Source organism: Capsicum annuum, chromosome 11 (genome assembly GCF_002878395.1).
Source record: "Capsicum annuum cultivar UCD-10X-F1 chromosome 11, UCD10Xv1.1, whole genome shotgun sequence".
NCBI lineage: Eukaryota > Viridiplantae > Streptophyta > Magnoliopsida > Solanales > Solanaceae > Capsicum > Capsicum annuum.
In genome coordinates, this window is record NC_061121.1 from 3,811,491 (window position 1) to 3,831,583 (window position 20,093).

The 20,093-nt window shown below is 37.9% G+C and overlaps 1 protein-coding gene across 22 annotated transcripts in view; it reads right to left on the reverse strand.

Moving 5' to 3' along the window:
* The window catches only part of LOC107847611 (mediator of RNA polymerase II transcription subunit 25), a 34,508-nt gene that overhangs the window by 1,033 nt on the left and 13,382 nt on the right, over nucleotides 1–20,093 (reverse strand). For 15 of the 22 annotated variants that reach the window (XM_047399374.1, XM_047399372.1, XM_047399367.1 and 12 more), the window contains 12 exons: nucleotides 15,500–15,530; nucleotides 15,245–15,308; nucleotides 14,347–14,477; nucleotides 11,908–12,102; nucleotides 11,760–11,825; nucleotides 10,012–10,222; nucleotides 8,736–8,791; nucleotides 7,550–8,626; nucleotides 5,836–5,883; nucleotides 5,359–5,387; nucleotides 4,145–4,213; nucleotides 3,931–4,021 (listed from right to left, as the gene is read on the reverse strand). In XM_047399374.1, coding sequence (XP_047255330.1) covers nucleotides 3,931–4,021; nucleotides 4,145–4,213; nucleotides 5,359–5,387; nucleotides 5,836–5,883; nucleotides 7,550–8,626; nucleotides 8,736–8,791; nucleotides 10,012–10,222; nucleotides 11,760–11,825; nucleotides 11,908–12,102; nucleotides 14,347–14,477; nucleotides 15,245–15,308; nucleotides 15,500–15,530 — 2,068 coding nt within the window. The other 7 variants (XR_007047072.1, XM_047399375.1, XM_047399376.1 and 4 more) reach the window with 7 other exon arrangements.

The following is a 20,093-nucleotide window of genomic DNA, read 5'->3' on the forward strand; positions in this document are numbered from 1 at the left end:
TCCATACTGCCGAATCCTAAAACTTATGTGATGAAGAATCTGATCTGTAGATTTGCAGTTAGATCGGATACCCGCACCCAAGTCCGAGCAACATAGGAGACAACAATCCATTCCCTTAACCAGTGGATTGTACATCTACTTTTATGCACACAATTATATCAGTCACCAGCTCCAGCTGATTCGATCGGTGTATAAGGTATTCTATTCCACTACAGTCGAACACTATTTACTGTTAAAAGCGTCTTCGAATGGATTATACGTCTACTTTTATGCACATAATTATAATAATTGCGTGGAAACGTAATACACATCTTGTTGATAAATCAGTAATGCTTCTGAATGTTATAGCATACACTACCCGAGAGTAAGACTACCAACTTCAGATGATCCATCATGAACAAGAATTTCACACCTATGCCATTCTTGGCCTGTATGGGTGCAACTCATACGATCATTACACGGAGATGCCATAATTCATACTAGGAGCCTTAGACTTTGTTAAGAATCAGAAAATTAACAATACGGAAAGAGCCTACTCCTTGTAAATATTGGACAAGTGTAGAATCCCTATAATTGTGTAAATAGAGTAGAATTACTTTCTTTCCTTTTCCGGATTACTTGTAAAAATTACATAAACTCCAACATGATTGAGGGAATAAGCAACCAAGCAATCCATTCTCAAATCTTTCTTCACCTGGTATGGAAGCCTCTAAGATCTCGGTAAAGACTCAAATAGCTTCCACTATTGGCTTGGCGTGCAGGCCAAAGTGTCCGCCCAATGATTTCTTCTTCCTTTTGCATTTAACACAGTTCTATCACTCAGGTGATCCTTATAGTGCCACTATTTTGACGCCCGACCATGCTACTTTCTATGTGATCAGTGTCCTCCCCTGATCTTGAATTTACATCATCGCCCAGGATTTGAATCCCTACTCTAAAAATTTGTCTATAAGAGTCAAGGACTTGAGTCCCTACTCTAAAAGCTATTTCTCCATTCGCTGAAAACTCTACTCTAGAAATTCTTTCTCCCTACCCTAAAAATTCTCTTTCCCTCTTCAATTACCTTTTCCTCTAATTCTTTTTCTTCTTAAAAGAAATTTCGCTCTAGTCCAAAAGTTCCATCTTAAATTTAAAACAAAGGACTATTTCCTTCTCCCCAGGAAAACAGAATATTTTTCTCATTATCACACAAAAAAACCAAGGTAGTTTCTTCTATCTATTCCCCAAAACAGGTGGTTCAGACCGATGGAACAGGAATCCTACCTTCACTGGACACAAGGATAGAACACCTCTTCCATTACCCATGAAGATTCGAATCTAGTGTTTCTTGAAAGAAAGAAGCATGTAGTAGATTGTCATTTTATTTGGCAAAAGATTGGCACATTGTGACATGTTTCGTCAACTCAAATGATCAATTAGTAAATATTCTTAGAAGTTACTTTGTGGCTCCAGAATTGAGTATATTTAGCAAGTCAAGAGCATACGGCAAATAGTCTCCAACTTGAAGGGAGTGTTAAGAATTAGGAAATTATTAATATGGTAACTGGAAAAGTTGTTGACATGCGACCAGGAGGTTACGGGTTCAAGCTTTAGAAACAGCCTCCGACAAAAATGCAAGGTAAGGCTGCGTACAATACAAACTTGTGGTGGGGCCCTTTCCCGGAACCTACGCATAGCGGGAGCTTTAGTGCAACGGGCTGTCCTTTTTTTTACTTAATATGGCAAGAGCCTATTACTTGTGAATCTATAATATATTAAAAGTGTGAAGACCCTTCGAAAAGTGATTTGAACTTTTTGCCCTTCATTAAAAGATTCTTCTCTAGACAAAACAGTCTTTTCACTATTTTCTTCAATTTATTATTTAATTATTATTTATTAACTAGACTCCTAAAATATATGGGACTCTTAAAATATATGAAAAGAGAATCAATTAATATTTTTCTTTGTACTGATCAATTAAAAAAATACTCCTAAAATATGATAGAAAAAATACTCCATAGAAATTTCTATATATTGACCTCTTTATCGTATTATTTTTTCCATACAAACTTTTCAATTAATTCCTTTCAATAATTTAGCCTCGAAGAATTCTCAAATTTCAAATGAAGACCATCACCACTGTTGTGCTTAAGCTAGATTTGCATGGTGGAAACATGCTAGAAAAGTTGAACAATCCATTCGTCAATTTAAAGGTAATTCATTTTAATTAATTAAACATCATTATGTGTAGATTAGTTAACAAGAAATTTTTGGTAAAGATTAGGTTTAATCAAAAGATGAATGTCGATCGGCTTAACAAATTTTTTGGTAAAGGTTAGTTTTAATTAAATAAATTCTCCAAAAGATGTTGAATTTAATTATTGTATTTATCTTTATTATTTAAACAAATATCCTATTTAGTGTAATATTTAAACTCAATAAGTGAGGTAACAAATATTCTATTTAGTGTAATATTTAAACTTAATGAGTAAGGTACACGCGCGAGGCGCGTACACCTAAACTAGTATAGAAAAGGTGTAGAATCTCTGTTTGTGTAAATAGGAGTAGGAATTACTTTCCTCTCCTTTTTAAGATTACTTGACAATATTATATAAACCCTAGCATGCTTGAGGGAATAATCAAACTGTTAGAATATGAGTAGGAATAGGAATAGCATATAAAATCCTTCTTGGAAAAGGATTGTAATGTAGTGTCCTATTAGAAAAAGGATTGGAATGTATTGTCTATAAATAGGGTCTCAATGTAATAATGTAGTTACACTATTCAATAATATTTTTCTCCATTAATTCTCACATGGTATCAGAGCTTCCACGATCTTGGTAAAGAATCAAAGAGTTTCCGCTGCCGGCGGGTGGCTATAATCTATATATGCCGCCCGTCTGGCCAATGATTATGTTAGCAAAAGTTGGGTCACTGACTCACTGTGTATCTTTCTAGTGACTATTTTCTCATATCTTTGCGTAGTACCATGCATCTGTCCGGTGACTACTTTTTCATATCTATTTTTCTTAGCACCGTACTTCTTTTCGGTGACTATTTTCTCATATCTGATTTGCGTAGCATCGTGCATCTTTCTGGTGACTCCTCAGATTTAATTTACATAGTTCCGTACGTTTTTCCAGTGACTCCTCAGATCTTTTTCAATAGGGTCGTGCCATCATTCCGACCCTACCCATATAATTTCTTTTCCAGTAGGATTGTGCCGTCATTCCGACCCTACACATATTTCTCTTTTTCAGTAGGGTCGTGTCATCATTCCGACCCTACCCATATACTTTTTTTTCCTCATATTGTAGTCACTTTTTAGCCATCAAATCTAATAATCCGGCGGGTGAGCATGTTTCGGCTAAGTTTCCGGTGATTTTCATGTTCAAGATCTACTTGTCTCTTGATTTCGAGATGACCCGTATAGTTTATACCAGTTTTCGGCAATTTTCCAACGACACATCGACTTTACGGCAATATTTACTACTTTTCGGATCATTTTTTCAGTTTGTTCCGTTTCAATTGAGGTCTCCCAGACGTCCAAAGCAGTCTTTATCAGTTTTCTTGCAGATATCTTCACCAAGTCCCTCACCGATTCTCATATTAGTTACATCCATAACAAGCTTGGTATATATGTTTTCTATGCACCAGCTTGAGGGAGAGTGTTAGAATATGAGTAGGAATATGAATAGCATATAAAATCCTACTTGAAAAAGGATTGTAATGTAGTGTCCTATTAGGAAAAGGATTGGAATGTATTGTCTATAAATAGGGCCTCAATGTAATAATGTAGTTACAGCATTCAATTCATTCTTGAATCCCTTTTTTTTTTTTTTAAACGAACTTAACGTTACCTCTTACTGACTAATATTCTAGCATAATGAATCATAACTGAAATCGGTTCGTTCTCTACTTGCAAAACCTTTAAGACTTGTGAACACTTACTTGGTTCCCTTCTTGCAGCTGGTTAAAAAGTGCATGCGGTCCCATTGACAAAAAAACTAGAAGATTTGTCCTTTCAGTGCGCGGCCTAACACTTGCATAAATGTGACAAAATTTCAGGAGCTGTAACATGTACTTTGCATGACTGAACAGGAATATCAATAACTGACAAATGTAGAAATCCAACAAGATAATATATTTGGCTCAGAAAAATTACCGTTCATTCATATGCTCTTCAGAAATTACGTGCTCAATTAGCATTGTTGGGGGCCAATTTGCAGCAAGCCTGGGACAAAAAACAAAAAAAGAAAAATCAGTTCAAAGTATTAACGTAGTGAGCAATTTGAAAATTTTATGGTTGCGCAAAGAAGACATCAAGATAGAAAAGGAGGAATAAAAAGGCAAAGTTATAGATAACCCAAGAAATTAAGCTTGACATGATGGAATCCATGTATACTTGACCAAAAATAGGACAAAATGGAAAGAACTTATATAGGTGATACCAATTAGTTAAGAATTTATTTTAGTTGTGTTAGTGATACCAATTAGTTGAGAATATATCTTAGTTATGTTAGCGATACTAATTAGCTTCATTTGAGATAGTAGTATGAACTATGTACACTCTACCCTCCCCAAATCCCACTTTGTGGGAATATACTGGGTATGTTGTTGTTATGTTAGTGATACCAATTAGTTGTACTTTGGATGCCGGAATTCCTATGAACAATCGATGGTGGGGGATGGTAGCCAATAAAAAGGAGCCAGTCTTTAATAGGAGCTCAACAACTCCAAATATCAAAATATAAGTTTAAAGTTTACGCATGAAGTAGCTTTGGAGATATAACCATGAAGACCAGACATTACGGAAAGAAGTGATTCAGCACAAATAGGCCAAGTTTTACAGTGGTGCATCAATGAAGCGGCAAATACTTGTGGTGCAAGGGTATGGAGAACAATTAGAGCCTTGTGGTTGACTTTGAAGGCAAATGCTCATTACAATATGGGCAGGGATGACAAGATCCTTTCCTTGAAGGAGAATTGGAGTGGACAGGGGGCATTGCAAGCTCTATTTCCTGGATTATTTTCTATTTTCCCCAATCCTGAAATCGGAATAGAGGAGATGTAGTCTCCACAGGGATGGAGTTTATATTTAGATGATTGTTAAATGAACTGGGAAATAACCTGGGTAGCAGAATTGTTGACAATGATTGGTGGGTGGATTTGAACGAATTGGCACAACAATTTCCTCTATCCAGTCAACCAAGTTGATAATATGCAAAGTGTAGCTGAGAACCTACGATGCCAAATAGCTTCACCTAATAAATATCTTGGCATGGCATTGGGAGCAACAGGGGGGTTACTACCGTAGCAATCAACTTAAATTGTAAACGTTGGATAGTTAAAGCAAGCATTAATGAAAATGTAACTTACGATTCAGAAGCTGAAGCTCTCATGTAGCCCTGCCACAAGAGAAAATAAACCACAAGATCTTACTCAATCAGCAAGGAATCAAATAAACATTTTAGAGCATGAAAATGGAATTTCACTAGTTTTTTTTTTTTTTTTTTTGAAAAAAGTAACTGAGCAATCCCTGAGGGTCACTGGCTCAAGGTTTGAAACTCGGTGGATAATGAGTCGGACCCTCTGTCCTTCTCCACTTAAATACCAGGCCTTTGTCTGGAGCAAGGTTCAAATGCGTGATGTGTGCCTAGACTACACATCATGCATTGTGCGCTTACCATTAGACCAAAGCCTTGGAATCAAAACTACATAACACCTCAACACACTACTTTATATATCAAATGAAAATTGGAGTGCCATCCTGTGGGTTTTAAAATTTAACAACGAAACTATTAAAAGGAAATAATTTCTAAATACCGACTTCCCACGCGACAAATTTAAACATACCTGTAGTCTCACAACAGGTTCACTCAATCTCGGTACATATAAGTCCCCTTGAAACATTTTCATCATAAAGTTAGCAATGCTTCATCAACATCAGGTTAAAACGCAATCGCCTGCAGTTAATCTCTAAGGACAACTATTGGAACCAAAAAGAATAAACCATGTGGATGACTAAAAAGGTTCACCAAAAGTTGAATTGAGAAACATACACTGAAAATATATCTGAATATATAGCAATAACAAGCAATATTGTCAATAACTTGAATTCATGCAATTCATAAGGAAATAACCATACTAAACACATTCTGCTGTTCATAGTTGTGCTATGAGAACCCCAAAGTTCTACGCTGTTGGTTCTTTACCAGTCCTTATTATAGTTTCTTGGAAAGTCAGCGCTAACAAAGGTTTCTTTACCTAAAAAACAAAGTACAGGACCATTTAAAACATCCTATTTCTCCCTAACAAAAAGGAAACGAATTAGGTAATTGACAAAAGTTTGGTTACGATGCAAGTAAATAAAACTGAAGTAACATCATGCAGAAATAGTACAAGTCGTTTTTTGCAATGCATATGAAACAACTCTTAGCACCTCTCCAAATTGTCAAGGAAGATTAGGTCATTAGAATAAGCATAGAAGATTATAGAAAGCATCATATTTTAATAGAAAAAGTAAGATGCCTAGCATTATCTCTGGTTCAACAAAGAAAGATATATGGCACTTTCTGACTGTTGACTTTCTTGATGTGCCAAAAAGCCTGTTAATCATGTCTTGCTCATAGTACTTGAGCCTTCTCCACTTTGCCATCTTATGATGTTAACTACCTTTGGTTTGAGTGTCTTCTTAAAAACTACTTAGTTTAATATTCATATTTTACCAGAAAAAATCAGGACTCATCCAGGGGTGTAGGACTATAAGCTTAAACCTCATCTTGCAACTTTCATTTTTACGTATTGTTCAATAATTTATCCCACGGACTTGGAAGCATAATAGATTGCATTTTGCATGGTGAACCCCCTCCCTTCCTCTCAATGTGCCATCCTCTGGTTTCTCAGCTTTATTTTCTGCTAGCTTATACTGTTCATAATCCAAAACAAAATCTCGACACTGAGTCACTAATAAAAGAAAGTTGAACTGGGACAGACAAAAGAATCAATTCAGACTTTACAAGAACAAATCCCCAGATATTGATGGATGAAAGTTGGACGTAATAATTGCACGGGTGGTGTCAGGAAATGGAGCAAGACATTAGCAGTCAATTGAAACCTTCAAAGTGACTTCAGGAAAGCCCCTTAAAAGATTCTGTCAGTAGTCAACACAGATATGTGCAGTAAACAACAAACCTCTATCACCATACAGATCTTTCGGCTTATAGAACTCTGTTGTTATACTACAATGACGACAAGGTCACACCAAATAATAGAAAATTCTTGAAATTTTTCTTTTTTTTTCAATAGTAACACGTCTTATTCTAATCCATATGCTTTCCAGATCACTGCAAGAAGAAAAAATAACCACTACATAGAGTTTTAGGCGCATCCAATGTAGAATTGACATCACAGATGGTAGCGCTGATCAATTTATGAATCACAAACTTATTTATCTTAAAATCAAGGTACCAACTATCAGCATAAAAAAATCAGGAAAAAACTAAATATGGCACACTCTTTAAAATAGTTCAAATTTAAGTCCTATCTGCCATACAGATTTTGGCGTTACCTCCCAGAATTTGACGTAACTTGATTGGGCTAATGGAAATGTAACCGATGTTTGCTGATGAGATAGAGACATGTTAGCCTCTCCAGTGTTATTCCTGCCAAGAGGCAATATTCCAGACTGTCCTTGTCGAGTCATCCTCGGAGTAGGCATCATCGTGCCAATTCCCGAAAGGATACCAGTACCCATTCCCCTCGGCACATTCTGGTGCCTGCCTCTCCTACTTTGCATCATTTGAGACCTAGGAAAATTTTCAATCATTACAGGTGCTGTTTGACTACCCGCACCAATGTCTCGATGGTTATTACTCAACAATGGGGAAATGCAAGGGTTTGAATTCCCAGACATGTGAGCCTCTGCACTGTTATTCCTGCCAAGAGGCAATATTCTAGGCTGTCCTTGTTGAGTCCTCTCTGGATTAGGCATCATAGTGCCAATTCCCGAACGCATACCGGTACCCATTTCACTTGGCACATTCGGGTGCATGCCTATTCCGCTTTGCATAATTTGACACCTAGGAAGATTACCTTCACTCATTACAGGTGTTGTTTGATTGCCTGCACCAGTGCCTCCTTGGATATTACTCAACAGTTGGGAAATACAAAGGTTTGAATTCCCAGACGTACTGGGAGCCATTGAAGTTAGTGATTCAGGAATGGAGTTTTGATTTATCGGATCAGTTCTGGCACATGGAGCAAACCCACTCATTGATGTGACACCTAGTTGCCCGGACGTTAATACAGTAACAGGGGTTTGAGCTATCTGACTAGTTCTGCCAAATGGATCAAACCCAGTCATTGATGTGACACCTTGTTGCCCAGATATTAATACAGATGGAGCAGCAGGTATAGCAGAAGTCACTCCATTCAATATTACAATATTTGCAGCTGCACCAGTAAATGGACCTAAGGACTGTGTCATCACACTGACAATAGGTGTTGTTGGCTTAGTATTTTCATTATCCGGGACCATCTCCTCAAAAACAGAAATAGGCAAACCACTTTGTGAGACGGCGGCGACTTGAGAAGTAGGAATCCGTGGAGGTGCAGGTCCACTAACAGAGGTTACCATGAGGGGCTCCTGAAGAAATATGTAATAAGATCATGACATCCACAATGCTTTATGGAGTTATAGCAAAGCAAACACCTCATCCAAATGACAAGCAAAGAAACAAGTTATTGAAGCTTACAATATTTACCATTGCAGCAGGAATACTTCCAGCTGAAATTGGTTGTTGATTCATAACTGAAAGGTACATGGAAAAGAGTCACAGCTCCTTCAACAAAACTCAGTGAATCACCAATATATCATAGGATGCTCTACATGAGATTTATGAACCAAATACTATCGACACAGAAGCAGTCTACATATGTTGAAAAAGATATTGATTAATTTGGACTTGCATTAATTTGTAAGTGAAAAGTAAGACTGTATTCAAGCAGAAATACAACTCAACCCAACTTCAGAAAAGGACAAGATGAAATTAAGGGGAGAAAAAGGTCCATCTACTTTTATGTCTCAAGCAACTGAGACAAGGAGATAGACATATATTAGCCACGCTTAGCAATAGAGGAACTGTATCCACAAAGCAAGCAGTCATCTACCTAACAGGTCTAGCTCAACATCAGCAATTGAAATAAATTAATCAGCAACAGCATAAGGAAGAACAAAATGGAAATAATTAGTGCTATTGCTATTTAGTATTATCATTTGGTTTTTAAACCCAAATTATATCCGACTAATAAAATTTTCCAGAAGCGTGAGATATACTGTGGTATTTCTGACTTCACTACGGTGTCAAATGATTGGTCTATTTCACAGCTCGCCCGACCCTTGCAGATGCAGTGCAGCATTGCATTGGTCTATTTCACAGCTCGCCCGACCCTTGCAGATGCAGTGCAGCATTGCTCCCTTTCACTTATGCATTCAATTGTTGACTTATCCTCTAGAGGGTACTTCTCATTTCATATTCACAAAATAATCTTCTTTCAACACTAAAAGGACATCTAAAATGAATCAGGCATATCTATAATGTAACACTATCCAGAGAAAACACTCATACCAGGCATGTAATTTTTAATTTTTATTTTTGATCAAGTGGAAGTATTTTCATTCATAAACATGACCAAAACGGCCGTATACACAATACACTACAAAGTACGATTCTCTACAAACTCCATCCAATTCTCTAAAAGCAAGGAACTTAATATTTACACCAAAAGAAAATAAGGGAGCGGAGACTACTCCTCAACTCCAAGAAACTCGACTCTACACGATCGGAACCATGTTCCAGGCCCCTTCGTCTTCTCCTTCCTCTCCTACTCTTCCAAATAAGCATCAGATCTTTCACAGTTCTTGGCATTACCCAAGAAGTGTGATACCATCTAAACATATCCCACCATAATCTCATAATAAACCCACAATGTAGAAGAAGGTGATTCACGAAGTTCCAGAATTTGCCTGACCTGATGGATTAGAAGTTGCTGTTGGCCCGGAAACTGGAGGCACCGAAGACGTATCCATTTCAACCAGGCTCTGGTTTGATGCCAAACTTTCCATTTCAGTGTCACTGAAAGCAGCACAAGCCTCGCTGAAATCTTCAGAAATTAATACAAGAAAATTCGGATTCTTAGACGTATCAACGGGCGGGTCAGCTGTTTGCGAATTACGTTTTCCCTGAATCAAGACAAGTTCACACTTAGTATAGGCAACTAAAATGATGGGCAATATGCTTCCTACTTCAAATCACCAGCACTAAAACTCAACCAGGTTAGTATTTGCATGCCAAGTCAGCAGCATTTAAATTTATTCTTCTGAATGAGGATCTAAAGACAGAAATCACAACTTAGTATGTCAAGCAAGAATATTAGGATGGGGAATTTCAAGATAACCACCGAGAAATCAATAACTTATCCATAATGACCTAAAAGAGTTCGCAACATCTATTGACCACTTATACTTTTTAGCAAGTTGTCACACTTCCCCATGATGAAGCTGGACATTTCTCCACTCCTATGGGATGTTTCACATTCTCAATTTTAGATAAAAGAAAGCATCATTCTCTCAACGGTGACGGGAACCTACTTTCTGGAGCACTTGGTAAATCTTACTTGTGTTAAACAAGCACAATAAGTTGACAAAATTGGGACTATAAACTTCACCATAGATCACCTCTCTATTAAAGACAAAGAAAAGGGTAGCCCGGTGCATTAAAGCTACCGCTATGCGCGGTGTCCGGGGAAGGGCTCCACAAGGGTGTATCGTACGCAGTCTTACCTTGCATTTATGTCAGAGGCTGTTTCCAAGGCTTGAACCCGTGACCTCCTGGTCACATGGTAGCAACTTTACCAGTTACTCCAAGGCTCCCCTTCTCTCTATTAAAGACAAAACAATAACAAATTATAATGTCGTGTAAACTATAAAATAGTGGTGGAGCTAAGTTGAGTAATTGAATGCCCTTTATTGAAAAAATGTACTATGCAAATAGGAAAATAATGATTTTTTTTTGGTTATATGTAAGTTGTGGAATAGTTTGTGGCAGAAATGCAAGGTAAGGCTGCGTACAATATACTCTTGTGGTGGAGCCCTTCCTCGTGACCCTGCGCATAGCGGCAACTTTAGTGCACTAGGCTTCCCTTTTTATATAAGTTGTGGAATCCCCTTGATATAAGGAAAAAAATCCAGTGAAGCTTGCAACAACATTCTAATATTGCTATAGATCACAAGTTCAAACCCCAAAAAGACATTTTATTGTTTTCTTGAATCCCCTGGGTATAAATTCTTGGTTCCCCACTGCAATCAAATTCAGATTTGCTATCCTAAATTCATAGTTTTGAACAATTGGAATGCAGGGGTGGCTCAAGGGGAGGCTAATGAAGCCTTTGAGCTCAATTTAGGCCGCCAAAATTTTTAATTAATGGTGAACATAATGAATTTATTTTCGCTTGAATAATATAAAATCAGATTAAACAAAAACTTTATAGAAAAAATCTGTGTACTCTTTCTATTAAATAATATTTTAGAATTTTGCATTAAACTACTCACATCTTCATATTAGTAAACAAAATTTTTTACACGAGGGTGAAACAATTAAAATCTTACATGAGTTTGAATGGACATACAAACAGTAATTACTGTGTATCACTAGCTAAACTTCAGTATATAGTCAACCCAAAACAAGGGAAAAGCTCAATGAAAAATTGTCCATAATTACCGCATTATATATTGCTCTTAATTTCGGAAGTTTCCTTGGACATATAACAGAGAGGGAAACAGAGCACTGCAAGAAAAGACAAACACTCAGCGGAGGAATATGAGGGAAGCACCATAACTTTGAAGAAAAAAGGGCTATCAACCAGTACCCGAGGAAATGCCTTTGCAACTGTCTCAGCATCAGCTAGTACAACATTACTGGTATGTTCAATGATTCCCCTCTGCTTCAGAATTTGAGTAACTGCTGTAGGCAACAGATAAGGTTTACTTGCAGCAACAAGTATGCAATGTCTTTGCCCATCAGCATTTTGTTGAGTTTGACTTCCATTGTGTGAAGAAAACACCTGAATAAAACATCAAGCAAGTGAAATATATACATGCAGTATGAGGAAGAAACATATTTGTGTTCTGCAAGAAAGGCTATGTGAGCAAAGTAGGAACAGTTCAATTTACATTGCGATCTAACATGAACAGAAATTCCGTCCACTATGTAATCAATTCCTCCTACGGCACGGTATAGGTTGATAACAAACTTGGGGTTGTTAGTATTGGCAACCATTTCGCTGATTTTTGTACCAAATAAAAACAGTGACCAACTCCACAGAAAACATCACATTGACATTTCTGTTTCAACTTCAGAAGCTTTTTGACTTGTTGCCTTTGCCCCAAACCCACCCCCTCTTCATCCTTCAATGGAGGGTTAGTCAGTTTAGATCTGTTTTAAATTAAAAACACACGCTTATACTAAATCAAATTTCAATGTATTAATCACCAAGATGCTGCCAAAGCATGTGTACAAAAGATCATATGCGTACAATCATGCATGTAGACTACTCTTGATCTCCTGACAAACCTACTCACCCATCTATAAGAAAAAGGAGGTAATTCTTTATATATTCACCAATTTTGGAAGTCTCTAATAAGTTTTAGGGCTTTATGATATCTTCAACCCAAAAAGAGAGCAAAACCAAAACTCCTAAAAATAAAATCAATATCTGCACCCAAGGGTATAGCCTAGTGGTTCAATGAAGTTGGGTTGAGCACCATGAGATCTCAGGTTCAATTCCCAACAGAGTCAAACAGTAGGTAATTTCTTCCAATCTGTTCTAGGCTTGGTGGATAGAGTTACCTGGTACATGTTGTTGGTGGGAGGTCGCAGGTATCCCGTGGAATTAGTCGAGGTGCGAGCAAGTTGTCCCGGACACCACGGTTATTTAAAAAAAAAAAGCCAAAATCAATTTTCACAAAACCAAGTCCAAACACTCTTCTTATTTTTTCTTGAAGAAAGAAAACCAAACTAATTTTATAAGCAAATACCAAACCTTTGTCTAAAGCAAACGCCACCTGGGAGAACGATATAATACAACATAGATAGAGCAGAGATAAAGCTTTTGAAGCACTTGTAAATTTAAGTTAGCCGACATTTATGTGAACCAACTAATGCAACTACTAAAATGCTTAACCTATTCAGAGAACAAGGGGAGGATATACGAGAATCAAAATAGAGCCTATTACTCTCTCTATTGTTTTACTAACTTACCCTCTGTTCTATCCCTTCCAAAGAGAACACTAAATGGCATGCTCACATAACAATATTAAATATGATATGTTGATGTTGAAGCGACATATATACACAACTACTACTTCGATGTAATTTCAACAAAGTCAAGTATATAGCTCATTCAAACTTACTAATCTCGTCTTCTTTTTGCAAGGTAAAGTAACTTTATGATATGTTCACATTATAATATTAAATATGATATGCTGATTGTTGAAGTGACATATGTATACCCTTTTACATCTTCCAACTACTACTTCGATGTAATTTCAACAAAGTCAAGTATATTAGCTCATTCAAACTAACTAATCTCGTCTTCTTTTTGCAAGGTAAAGTAACTTTCTAGTCCTAGTCAATGCACAAGTCAGACTATATCTAGAATGTATCATAAATGAGTATAACTTATTGTTACGATATGAAGTAGAAGTCAACCCAGTATATGAACTGGGAAAGAAAATCGTTTGAATAAAGATTAAATAGAGCAAGACCAAAGTGCTTCCAAACAAAAAACAAAAACGGACAAAAAACAGTTGAATCTATGTAACGAGAAGGAAAGTGCCCTTCTTCAGTTTAAGTTGGCAGTTCACCAGCGCAAGACAAATACCTTTCTGCTGATTTCCCTCTATAAAATATCATATGATCAATAAGGCATTCAAATAAAAGACAAAGGAGTAAAAACAAGCAATAATTTACTGGTTAATTGTCTAAAATAACTACGATTTCTACACATCTACAAAGTTTTAGGTGAACTGAAACTTATCCTCACTATTCTGAACAGCAGTAGCATAGTAAAGAGCAACAACAATTACACCTCAATCCCAAGTTAGCTGGATTGGCGAACGGTGCAGATTATAATAATCATATGGACCTCCTAGAGGACTCCCAAGAAAGCAAAAGGAGGCACAAAGCGGAAAGCGTGTAAAAAAAAAAAACAGTATATGTGTAACAATATCAAGCAAAACGAAACTACTGTTCATAATACCCAAAATGGCATACTCATTTTCGAAACACCATAAACAGTAAAACATACCATCAATGCTTCAGCAAGGCCTTCAGCAACTAAAGCATCATTGAAACCACCACCTGAGAAAGGTAGAGCTGATAGCCACTCGGAAAACATATCTATGTTTCTTGTCCAGCCACTTCTTTGTAACGTGCAACCTGTGTTTGATATGGTGAAATGGAAGATGGGAAAAAATGAAACTTCAACCAGAGAGAAAAAGAAAAATACGCATATTCTTAAGTAAGGAGAGGTGAAAGAATCCTCCAAATATTAAATTAGGACACAATATCCCCATCAAAGTTTTATGTTGCTGAGGAAGGACTCTTACATTTGTTTTGGTTCATGGGGGTGGATGTTGGATTCTCACCGAATAGGAGGTTTTAGATGATACAGTGCCACAGGATCAGAAGAGATTAAGCAAAAAGAGAGCATACTGAAGTCCTAGTGTACTATACTACCAAAAATTTGGGAATATAATGAAAAAATCAATCAAGAAAAAAAAGGAACTTATTCAAGTGAAATTTTAAATTTACTGTACCAACTACCAACTACAAAAAAGTATTTGTCTACTTCATGGCTCATGCGAATCACACAAATTTAACAAATTCTTCTGTTGCATGTAAAGATTCGACATATGGAAATCACATCCTGGAATAAAAAATTTCTCTAAACATGGAGCACACGAGGATCAAAGAAGAAGATTGTTCTAAAAATGGTGGGAATGCTGCCAACTATACAAAACAGTCCATAAAATGCCCATAAAGATTTGTACAAAATGATTTAGTCTCATACATCCTTTTTCTAGTTCAGATTGAAACAGGATCTGAAGATGGTCCTTCTACGTGAATGACAAAACTACTGTTCATACTTAAGTTGCAGTTAGGTTAGCCAACAAAAAAGGTAATTACTAAAAATGGATACAAACCACTGGAGAGATCGTGCGCATAAAAGACCACCAACAACTGCTCTGTAGCGCCAGCAGATTGGTTCTGGAAATTCAACATAGGAAAGATAAAATTAGCTAAAAGAAAAATAAGAAATGATTATTGCCTTCAACTCATGCTGCAATGGAATATCATCTCTCCTATTCAAGAGTACAGTATCTTTGACATTACAACCACCATCATGGAATACTAAAGACAAAAAAGTGGCCTACAACATGAAATACGAATTTACAAACCTGTTCGATTGAATCAGCTTCAGTGAAGGACCTGAAAGTTTTACAAAAGCCTATCAATCAAAGACAGCATACATTGACATTTCCTATCAAGATATAGTTTCACAGCATCAAATTAAGACTTAAAGAAAACAGAAAAGGCTACCACCACCACCACAACAACAACAACAAACCCAGTGTATTCCCACATAGTGGGGTCTGGGGGTTAAGATGTAGTCCATACCACTACTTCAAGAAAGTAGAAAGGCTGTTTCCGATAGACCTCCGGCTCAAGACAAGGAATAATACACAAATACTTAATAAAACATGGAACAAGATGTCAAGACAAAAATATGCCACCCACAAGGGATAATAAACAAAGAATAGTAAACACATTCGTAATAAAGCATACAACAAAGTGTCCTAGTAAGAATAATACATCTACCAAGTAATGTCCTACCCCAACGACTCAAACTGGCACTAGCTTTCTATCCTAATCCGCGCCCTCCAGATCTTCCTATCTAGGGTCATGTCCTCAGTGAGCTGTAACTGCTCCATGTCCCGCCTGATCACCTCTCTCTAGTATTTCTTCGGCCTACCCCTATCCCGCCTGAAACCATCCAAACCAAGCTTCTCACACCAACGAACTGGGGCATCCGTGCCCCTCCTTATCATATGCCCGAACCATCTCAATCGGACTTCCCGCATCTTGTCCTCCACCAAAGCCACTCCAACCTTTTCCCGAATAGTCTCATTTCGAACTCTACCACCCCTATTAAGCCCACACATCCAATGCAACATCCGCATTTCCACCACCTTTAATTTTTAAATGTGAGAGTTCTTAACTGGCCAACATTCCGCTCCATACAACATGGCTGACTGGACTGCCACCCTGTAGAATTTGCCTTTAAGCTTGGGCGGCACCTTCCTGTCATATAACACCCCCGAGGCGAGCTTCCACTTCATCCATCCCGCTCCAATACGATGGAAGACATCCTCGTCAATCTCACCATTCCCCTAATCATGGACCCCAGATACTTGAAACTGTCCCTCTTACACACCGTCTGGGAATCCAACCTTACTAACACCCCGTCTTCCTGCCTCACGTCATTAAACTTACATTCCAAATATTTTGTCTTACTCCTGCTCAACCTGAACCCTTTAGACTCAAGAGTCCATCTCCACACCTCTAATTTATCATTCACACACCCCTGCGTCTCATCAATCAAAACTACATCATCTGCAAAAAACATACACCAAGGCACCTCTCCTTGAATACGCCGCGTCAACACATCCATCACCAAGACAAACAAAAATGGGCTAAGAGTGGAACCCTGATGCAACCCCGTCAAGACAGAAAAATGCTCTGAGTCTCCTCCCGCCGTCCTCACCTGAGTCTTAGCTCCATTATACATGTCCTTGATTGCTCTAATATACGCCACCGGTACCCCACTCGCCTCCAAGCATCTCCAAAGCACCTCCCTAGGGACTTTGTCATACACCTTCTCCAAGTCGATAAACACCATGTGCAGATCTCTTTTCCTTTCCGTATACTGTTCCACCTGTCTCTGCACCAGGTGAATTGCCTCCGTCGTCAAGCGCCCGGGCATAAATCCAAACTGATTTTCCGAGATAGCCATTATCCTCCTCAACCTTAACTCGACCACTCTCTCCCAAATCTTTATAGTGTGGCTCAATAACTTAATACCTCTATAGTTATTGCAACTCTGAATGTCACCCTTATTCTTATAAAGAGGGATCATAGTACTCCATCTCCAAGCCTCGGACATTTTCACCGACTTGAAAATGTCGTTAAATAATTCAGTCAACCACCTTAAAGTCATCCTCCCCAGAGAACTTCCAAAAATCCATAGGGATCTCATCAGGCCCCGTCGCTACCAGAGTACCACAGCTTGTAACCATCCACATCCCTAGCCTTAGACCCTACCCACTTAGTCTCCTGCACACACGCAATATTGATCCTCCTTTTTCTAAGAATTTTCACTAGCTCTATAGACTTACCCTGCAGAGTACCTATATTCCAAGACCCAACCCGTAGCCTATCAACTCTAGCAACCCGTCTTCCTCTGCCTCCCTTAACGTTGGGCCTAACCCCCTCTCCCCTACCCTCAACACAGGCCCCCGCCCCAACCCCCTCGAACATGACCCTATCCTACCATCAATGCCCACAGCCACAACTCCCAGAAAAACACACAACGACAGTAATCAAGCAACAACAGGAAATAGAAAGCACAAGCACAGTATATAATATGTAATAATAAAGAAAAAGTCAAACCCACCGATTATAACAAAGTCGATCAATGGAATAAACCGGAAATATACGACAACAGACAATCCCAACAAATTAAGCGCAAGTCAAGAAACAGGAGATAATACTAGAAATTATACGAAGAATGAAATAGCAAAGGTTAGAAGTCACCGGGTTACGCTTGTAGACCAAATCCTCTTTTCTTGCGTGCTATGTTGGTTCCCAGCAAACTGATGCTGAAACTGGTCGCCGGAATAATTGGCTGGAGCTTCACCGGAGTGCCTCCGGAATTCGAAGTTGTGGGAACTAGATCTGGTCGGAACCAGAAGGACCGTCAGATGGACCCGTCGGATCGGTCGCTTGTGACCGGAGTTACGCGCTGCTGTGTCGCCGGAGTCGAGCCGCCGGCGACCTTGACCGCCGGCGAAATCACGAGTGGTTCGAACAATGGAGGGGGACAAGAAACGGGAGAGAGAAGAGGGTAGAGAGAACTGGGAGAGAGAAGGGGGGGAGTGGGAATTATCCTTGCCTGTTACCGGCGCTCCGATGCCGTCGCCAGCGTAAGCCGGTCAAGGGGCAGTGATCGTGGGTTTAGTGAACGTTAGAGATAGAGAGAGTAAAAAAATGCTACCACCACAACAGTACAAAAGAAATATTTAACACTTGGAAACTTAAGTTTTTTTGCGTTGGTGATTGGGTGGATGACAACACTCTTGGTTGTCTTCTTCTAAGTTCTAGAACCGGACAATTAAGGAAATCAAACAACCACGCTATCTGGAGAAAAACGATTTCAAAATAAAAGATCTAGGAGAAGCAAATCTTTGAACAGTTAAGAAGCACCACGATTGTTGATGTTGTAGAGCAGTCAATTTAGTGTACAATCATCATGAGAGTATTTTGGAACAATCCCATTCTCTCAATGGGATACGCATATGAAAATTTCTACAACACCTACACTCCAGCAGTAAAAATGTTCTAGAAACTGGTTTGATTGATAAACAAAAGCAAACAACGAATTTGAAGAACCCCAAACCAGTAGCATTTTCATTAGTCATTCAAGCTAAAGCTAATCAGTTGACTCCTCTATCTAAAATTACTAAAGTGAAACAAAAAGAACCTTGGAGTCGGATAGACAATAATTGTTTGCTCTGTAGATGATGCGAGAAAAACTTATGTGAGTTTTAAGACACTAAGATCATCCCATGCAAAAAAAAAAAAAGAGAACGAAAAGAGATCAAAAGAGACATAAACATCTCAAAACAAGGAAAGGAAGTTATTAAGCTATTGGATACTATAACTAAAGTATAATTGTTATAGAAGGTAATCAACCAGGCCAGATTATAACTTTTAGGTCCACAAATATGTCAGTCCAATAAAAATCAATTTCACTAAAATTAATCATCAACGCAACTCAATTTCAGTCACACACCAAACCAAAAAGGAAATAAGGTTAATTGCATTTATAACAATGAAATTAACAGATCAATTAATTAATCAATCAAGAGAAAACGATCAACATAAACATACATCACATGAAATAAAGGGGGCGTATGTGGATGCAAATGAGTACCGTATCATTTTTCCGAGATAATCGGACATAATTGTTTGCCAGTAAGGTCCCATTGCAGCGGTGCCTTCAACGGCAACGATTAGTTGTTTTCCCGTCATGTGTGCTAAAGATTTTGCAGGTTGATTGTTGTTTTGTGCTTATGATTCGATTTATTATATAGTATACAAGTTCGGTGATAATAGGGTTGGGATTGAAAATGTAGTTTTGTTGGATTTAAGATGGGCCTCTACAAAACTAGCCCAATCTAGGTTCTTCAAACAAAAAGGTCCATTAGAGTTTGTTGGAGACTATTTCACTCTAAACTCTAAGTTACACCTATAAAGATTATATATTCCATTTCGGAGGCATCCCGAAAATTCTATGAACTCCTAGATATTTACAAAGAGGCATCAAAGCAATCAAGGAACACGTTCTTCCTCAAGATCAACTCAGTATTGTTCAACATTCTTGGAGATCAAATACCTCAAGGGGGTTTAAATCATCTTATATTTAATAAATATGCTACTAATGGCCCTCGTATCAGGGAGAAAAAAATTAGGAGAGAAAAATCTAGGAAATACATAAAATTGGACTTACAAGAGTCATAAATAAAATTATTTTTCTTCATATTTTGTTTGTTTGTGAATGTTGTTAATTTTCATAACTTGAAATATTCTCGTATCAGGGAGAAAAAATTAGGAGAGAAAAATAAGGTAATATATAAAATTTTACTCATAAAGAGTCGTGAATAAAATTATTTTTCTTCATATTTTGTTTGTTTGTGAAGGGGAGCCTTGGAG